This window comes from Notamacropus eugenii, chromosome 2 (assembly GCF_028372415.1).
Source record: "Notamacropus eugenii isolate mMacEug1 chromosome 2, mMacEug1.pri_v2, whole genome shotgun sequence".
Lineage (NCBI taxonomy): Eukaryota > Metazoa > Chordata > Mammalia > Diprotodontia > Macropodidae > Notamacropus > Notamacropus eugenii.
The window spans coordinates 3,872,797-3,880,755 of record NC_092873.1 but is presented as its reverse complement, the minus strand read 5'-3'; the positions used below and the strand labels follow the sequence as shown (position 1 = coordinate 3,880,755).

The 7,959-nt window shown below is 38.8% G+C and overlaps 1 protein-coding gene across 1 annotated transcript; it reads left to right on the top strand.

Moving 5' to 3' along the window:
• Window positions 1-2,327: 2,327 nt before the first annotated feature.
• On the top strand, window positions 2,328-3,290 carry LOC140523329 (olfactory receptor 10Q1-like). Its single transcript, XM_072638254.1, has one exon. It carries the CDS (start codon window positions 2,328-2,330, stop codon window positions 3,288-3,290), a length of 963 nt encoding a protein of 320 aa, XP_072494355.1.
• The last annotated feature ends 4,669 nt before the right edge of the window (window positions 3,291-7,959 follow it).

Genomic DNA, 7,959 nt, shown 5'->3' with positions numbered 1-7,959 from the left:
TGCTATCTATCCATCTTTTCCTAGGTTCCCAATAATGCTGCTATCACAGGATCATAGGGTTAAAAAGTAAAAGCAACCATGCAAACAACATATTCCACATTCCTTATTTCCTTTAGTTAAGTGAGTATTAGAAAGTAAAATTGATTCGTCCAATGTGACACAGCAGGTAAGAATAGAAAAGGATCCAAGACTCAGGTCTTTTGAGTCTTGGTCAAGCGCTGGAAATATATGATTTTGCTGAAATGTGACATTGGTCTTCAAGAACTGGAAGGATTGTCGTTGTAGAAAAGGACTCTGGGGCCAGGAGGAGAGAGTTACCTGGGAGTCTCATGTATTTTTTACATGTGTGCTTGGCTACCTTTGAATCAAAACCGAGTGTGGCACTGGAGAGAGAGCTGAACCTGCAATCAGGAAGAACTTAATACAAATACAGACACACATATTTACTGTGTGATCCTAGAGAAGTAACTTACCCTCTGCCTGCCTCATTTTTTTATCTGTAAAATGGGGATAATAATAGCACCTACCTCCCATGATTTGGGGAGGACAAAATGAAATCATATTTATTAAGTACTTTGCAACCTTAAGGCACTAGCTTTATTATTATCATGATTGTTTAATTTGGAGTCTCCTCAAAGGCATATGTGTTTGCAAGGGAAGAATGTCCCCTGGTTTGAAGGAATTATTTTAGAACTACTGCTCTTGCTATACCTTCCCAGAAAACACACTTTTTATGAAATCTAATCAGTGTCAACTGATGGTAGCTCATGAGCAAGATAAATAGAAACCCCATCCCCTCAGGGCTACTCCTAGAACCTTGAGAAGAGAAGAGGTCAGCCATTTCCTGGGGACCCAAACTTCTAACATGAATGGCAGTTGGAAGAGGGAGGTATACCAACACAAGGGGGGAATCTAGTAACAACTATCCTTCTTCCTCTTCCCTCTATAGTTGTCCCCCTCTTCCCTTTTTCCTCTTCCTTTCTTTTGCTTCTTCTGTATCTTCACCCTTGTAGCCCTATGGATAGAAGTTTACTGTATCGGCCTTAGAGTTAAGTGAACTAGGTTGAAATCCTGACTCCAGAATTTCCCAGTTAGATGACCTTAAACAAAGCACCACATCTTCTCTTTGTTCAGTCTTTTCCTCTACAAAATGGAAATGGTCTATGTATAGATATTTATCTTTTACATGTTTTCCTCCTTAGAATATTCACCTGATACCTTTGAGCCATGAAAGGCATGGTGCCTTTTTTATAGTTTCTTGTTTGCTGATCTTAGGTGAATGTTAATTTGGAGATTGAATGAATCAGGTGAGAAACTGATCAAAACATCAGAAGAACCATCTCAAGTGCCCTGATATACTGGTGACAGTAGCAGAGAATACTAAAGCTGATAGAAGCAGTAATTGTCTACCTTGATGCAAACCAGCATTGAATTGCTCTAGCAGTCATTAAATCTCATCCTACAAGAGGCTGGCCCAACAAAACTAGGAAGCTTACTCAAAATCCATTGACTCTGTCACTCCCAGAAGTAATTTTGATGGATAGACAAGTGCAGAAAAAGATACCCAGACCCAGAAGGTACCACATGAGGACTTACGTCCAGTATTTGACTTCCTTGGCACCTTTATCAATGCAGTTTAAGTCTACTCTCCCTGTGGATTTTCTTGTGCATGTTTGTGTATGTGTATGCATATTCTGTGTGTGTAACCATGTGAGTGCATAAGGGTAGGCAGGCCCCTGGGTTGAAGCGGAATATTTTGTACCAACCACTGTATATTTGAATCTATGCTCTTCAAGGATTCAAATTACATGGAAGGAAGAATGTACCTCTTGGTTTCAGAAGAGGTTTTTTCTAACTTCTATCTTTTATAAAACTTCTCAGTACATATACCTATATAAAAGCAAATTAATATCCACTGGTTAATTAATATTGGGAAGGTCCCTTGGAATGGGAACTCATGATCAATGATGTTAAAATCACAACCACTCAGGATTACCGCTAGAATGCTAGTGAACTGGCCTCTGGAGACTCAACTTGCCTTTTCAAGTGCAGGGTTGGGAGAATGAATACAGAGAGGTTGTGCACTGATAATATACACTAGGAGACTGCAAGAGAAAGGTGGTACCTTAGAAGTCATCAAATCTCACTCCCTCTACAAACCAATGGAATTGAATACCAAAGGCATAAAATTACTTCTGCTAACGGATCCTTAATAAATGTTGAAAGTTCAAAATTCTTTCAGTCTAGAAACAAAATTGAGAGTTGCAGATATTATCAAGGAAATACAGTAATAGAGCTTGATTTTCTATTTTTCTTTGATAGGTGACATGTCTTCTCCTGATACTATTCATCTAAACCAATCTGGCCCCACTGAGTTTATATTTCGAATGTTCTCCTCTTCCCCGAAGGTCCAGGCCCTCCTCTTCTGCTTTTTCCTTTTCCTCTATATAATGATTCTCTGTGGGAATACTGCCATTGTCTGGGCTGTGTATACACACATCTCCCTGCATACCCCCATGTATTTCTTCCTGTCCAACTTGTCCTTTCTGGAGATCTGTTATACCACTGCATTGGTACCACTGATGCTCTCCAACATCATTGGGGCCAGGAAACCCCTTTCATTTTCTGGTTGTGCTACTCAGATGTTCTTTTTTGCTACCCTTGGCAGCACTGATTGTTTCCTGTTGGCTGTCATGGCATATGACCGTTATGTGGCCATCTGCCATCCCCTACAATATACACTCATCATTACCCCACAGCTGTGTACTCAAATGGTGACTGGTTCCCTGGGCCTGGCTCTCTTCCTTTCCCTGCCACTCACATCATTGGTCTTTACCTTGCCCTTCTGTGGACACTTACTGGAAATCAATCATTTCTTCTGTGATATACCTCCTGTACTACACCTGGCCTGTGCTGACACTCGTGTACCACAGGCGGTCCTTTATGTCATAAGCATGATTGTATTGACCACCCCTTTCCTGCTCATCTCCATTTCCTATGTCTTCATTACTATCACCATCTTGCACATCCCTTCAGCTGAGGGACGCCAAAGAGCCTTCTCCACCTGCTCTTCCCATCTCACTGTGGTCCTACTACAATATGGCTGCTGCAGTTTGGTCTACTTTCGGCCCCCTTCAAACACCCCTGCAGATGAGGATCAGTATCTTGCATTAGTCTATACCTTTGTCACTCCCCTCCTCAACCCCATCATTTATACCTTAAGGAACAAAGATGTCAAAAATGCTCTGAAAACAGCCTTGAGCAGAAAGGCAGCCTCTGAGAGTCTGTGAAGGAGGAAAGATCCAGAAAAATAGCCTTTGGAAGGCACTTCTCCGTTGCCTCATTTCCCACAACTTATACTTATTCAGTTTCTTCCATTTCATTGCATGTGCTCAATAAATGCTTGTCAACTGACTAATTGATTGATTAGGTCCGTATCACCATTTTTTGAGTCTCTACACCCAGGAGAACCAATGTGGTTCAAACTACAAACTTTTTATAAACAGACTTAACCCCCTTTAAAGTGACACCCTATGATCCCTGTATATCCCTCATTGTAGCAATTGTCTACTCTAGGAATGTAGCAGGATAAGATCATGGATTAAAGCTGGAAGACACCTGAGACATTATGTTTTCACATCCCCTTTCTTCACATAATGGAGAAGAACCTCAGAGAAGGGAAATGACTTTGCTAAGGTCGTGAAGCTAGAAAATGGCAGAATTGAGTATGGACTTCAGGTTCCCTGACTTCATGCTTATGAAACTTGGCATTTGACCATGCTGTTCTGCCATCCTGGGACAGGAGAAGAGTTTGCTATCATGAAATCTGTGTCCTGAGGAAGAAGCCATAATAATATGCCCACCAAAAGGAACTGGCTGTATCATTTTTGTCATCATCATCACCATATAAGAATATCACATTCAGACACATACTATTGGTAGAACACTCAACAAGTCACTTAACTTCAAAGTATTCCATGAAAGCTCTAAGATAATAAGTTATGGTTGAAGTGTCTGTTTACATTAATGGAAAGAATTTCTCACACAGATAAAGTTAGCAATCTGAACTAAAATATAACAATATGTTAAATAACTAATTTTCTTCCAATAAATCTTGCCATAATCAGGTATATATCTAGTCTACCAGAAAAACAGAAAATGGTAATAATGATTGTTATACAGGACAACTTGGCATTAACTGTGTGGTAATCACCTGAAATATCAGCTTGTAAGGATATTGGAGGAAATGTACATGGACAACCATTATCCTCTCCCATTCCATGATAAAGATACAATATTGTGAAATGCACAGAACAAATGGAGTTGGTGGTTCTCAGTGGAAATTTTGTCCCTTTTTTATTCTTTCTGTGAACTCAGACAAACTCTCTGATAGTTCATTTTTTTCACATTTAAAATGAGTTGGTTGGAATCAGTGATAACTAAGGTCTCTTGAAGTCCTACAGACTATGAGTTTATTTTACTTTTTGTGGAACCTTATGGTTTTTCAGGGAACTTTTATTTTCTACCAGTCTAGTTATAGATTTCAAGATACTAATAATTAACTATAATACAATACTATTATTATTGCTTTTTGCAGTTATGTCTGACCCTTTATGACCACATTTGGGGTTTCTTGGCAAAGATATTGAAGTGGTTGTTGCCATTTCCTTCTCCAGATCATTTTAAAGATGAGAAAACTGAGGCAGACAGAATTGATTTTCCCAGGGTAATAGAGCGAGAGAGTGTCTGATGCCAGATTTGAACTTGGGAAGATAAGTCCTCCTGACTCCAGCCCTAGCATTCATTGTGCCATCTAGCTGTCTACATTGGCAAATAGCAATAATAATAAATTATTATTACTTATTTTAAAATTCATGATAATAATTTCATGCCTAATACTAATATTTTAAAACAAGTGAAATAATATATATAAAGCACTTCCCAAATCTTAAATTTCCATGTACTTGTTAAGTTATTTTTTTCAGTCATGTCTTACATTTCATGACCCCTTTGGGGTTTTCTTTGCAAAGTTACTGAAGTGGTTTGCTATTTCCTTCTCCAGCACATTTTCCAAATGAAGAAACTGAGACAAACGGGGTGAAGTGACTTGTTAAGGGTCACACATCTAGTGACTGAGGTAGTAGTTGAACTCAGGTCTTCCTGCCTCCAGGCCCAGAACTCTATTGACTGGGCCACCTAGCTGGCTAAATCTTTTTCTAAATACTAGCAATTGTTATGTAAGAAGTAATTTCAAATTTTATACCAATGATTTCAGAAGACAAAAAAAAAAATGACTTCACAGAGCATTAGAAAACCTGGTGGTAGGTTCACAACACTAGAGAGCACTGAGATTTTGTTTTGCTTGCTAATAGAGCCTATAAAATGGCTGAGACCCAAGAATGGAGTCAAGAGGCTGTATCTGGTAAATGATTTTATTCTGCTTACCACATTACAAAAGCATCCCTTGTGATTGTCTCTGAACCTGGAAATGGTTACAAGGACATTCAAACAGCACTAACCAACTGAAGTGAGGGTTTGTCCTTGAGTTTTTCCCCTACCTAGAAGCATGGAAGGAGAAAGAAATGCTGTAAGTCTGTAAATGGAAAAAGATTTCAGACCCTCCCAACCTCCACTCACCATGAAGCTCATAAATCCAGATTCTTATTTTTTGCCTCTTTGCATTTACTCTTCCCTGTTTAGTGAGCTTTGAAAGCTCAGGAAAGTGAGCCACCAGAAGTCTGGAACCTGGAGTCCACCATACTGGGATTTCCTAGAAGTCAGATGATAAGCAGAAAAATCCTGAGCCATCTTCTCAACTCACCCCAGAAAAAGCAGAGATTCATATTTATAGCTGGTTAGATGGTCCTGGATAACTAATCATTGGCAACTGGAAACATATTGGAATGAGGGCTCAAAATAGGTAACACTGGAGAAAGACCTAGAACCCAGAGGCATAACTAACCTTATTCTGGATAATTAATGTGCTGGTGTGCATGGAGATTGGAAGAGTGAGCATAGGGTCTTTCTCCATGGCTTTAGGAATGTCCAATAGAAAATTAGCTCTCCCAAGGCAGGTGAGCTATTTCCTTGTCTATAATTTATACTCATAAATTTACCTGGGACAATAGATGTTGAATGGTTGGAAGGATGGATAGGTGAATGGATGGATGTTTGGATAGTTATACAGACACTTACTTTTGGTCATGGTCTGGGAATGAAAGTACAAAAGAAACATAGTCTCTCCCCTCAAAAAAGACAACAATAATAATTAATAACAATAACAAATCTTAATTTTTGGAAAGCAGTTTACTAATACTATCTCATTTAATCTTCACAACTACTTTGGGAGGTAGATGTTAGTATCATTATCTCTATTTTACAGCTGAGTTGACAGAGACAAACAGAAATTAAATAACTTGCCCATGGTCATAAAGCTCATGGGTACCTGATGCCAGATTTGAATTCCAATCTTCCTGACTCCTGCTCAAGTGATCATTGGACTGCATGAGGACATTCTAATATGAGATATAGGACATAAAGAGGACTGGAGGAAAGAGAGTTTTCTTGCAGGGGGGCATTCATAAGATTGTTGAGTGAAACCATATGCCAATTACTGATTGTAATGCTCTTTCCAGAAGAAATGAGAATACTTATGGGACTAGTTTTCCTAGAACAAGATGGAGAACTGATGCACCAGCCAAAGTCTGTCCTCTCCAGAAAACCTTGCTCCCTTGGAAAGCTATGGGTCCTTATTCCATTGAACTCAAAGTCCTAAGGTCTAGAAATTTAACCAGTTCCCAAATGAACTAAGTAATCCTTTCCATTTCTAAATATCTGAAGCTAGAACACTATGAAATAATAAATGTATTGCCTTCAGACTTCCCATAAGAGCAAAGGCCCATCTTTTCAGTTCAAATATTCTACCAATGCTGCCATATGGTCACCAGACCTGGAATAATACTGTCTCCAAAGAAAGAAAGATAAGCATCCAACAGAGGGCAATGGGACATAGAATCAACAATGAATTGTAAAAAACAAGACTAAAGCATTCCATCAAAGGACTGTATGACAGAAAGATAAGATGGTCTCATCATCTAGGGAGAGTGACAGATGATAAATGAAAGGCTAGAGTACCACACTGGTATCCCTGACAAGTCAGGAGAAATTAAAGGAAATCCTTTAGCATATTGGAATGAACCCCTTGGGGTAAAAATTTGGAAAATCATAAATAATGAGAGTTGTCCAGAACAGGTAGCCATCAGTGGGCTGGCATAAGCATTGTTGAATGGAACTCTTGAATCAACAAAATAACAGAGTATTGTTTAGCCTTCCTCTCTCTCTCTCTCTCTCTCTCTCTCTCTCTCTCTCTCTCTCTCTCTCTCTCTCTCTCTCTCTCTCTGTTTCTCTCTATATATTTCTCTGTCTCTCTCTTTCTTCCTCTCTCTCATTTTTTCTTTCTTTTTCTCTCACTCTCCTTTCAACTCCCTGTTCTTTTCATTCTGTCTCCCTGTCTCACTCACTCTCTCTGTCTTTCTCTTTTCAAACAACAAATATTTATTAAGTGCCAAATACCGTACGATGTGATGGCAAAACAAATAGATTCTCCAGGAGCCTGAATTTTATTGGGGTAAACAACATGTGCACAGATAAGCCAATGCAGTACCCCTGATTATAGAATTGGTCAGGGTAAAATCAAGGTTTGCGTTGCTGTCCAGGAATTAGGAAAGATGAACGGATAGTAATCATAATGATGATACTGGCTGTAATAACGATAAATATATTACATAGTTTATAAAGTTCTTTCATCAGCTATTTGGATAAGGATTTGACAAAAAAAACTATGGGAAAATGTGATAGATAGTAATATAGAGTAGATTACACTTAGACCAACACCTCATGCCTTACATAAAAGTAATCATAGATATAAAAGTCTTGTTGCAAACAAATTAAGAAACTTGG

Bases quoted from the DNA above. Each gene is read 5' to 3' on its own strand.
- LOC140523329 (XM_072638254.1), top strand. From the start codon at position 2,328: ATGTCTTCTCCTGATACTATTCATCTAAACCAATCTGGCCCCACTGAG.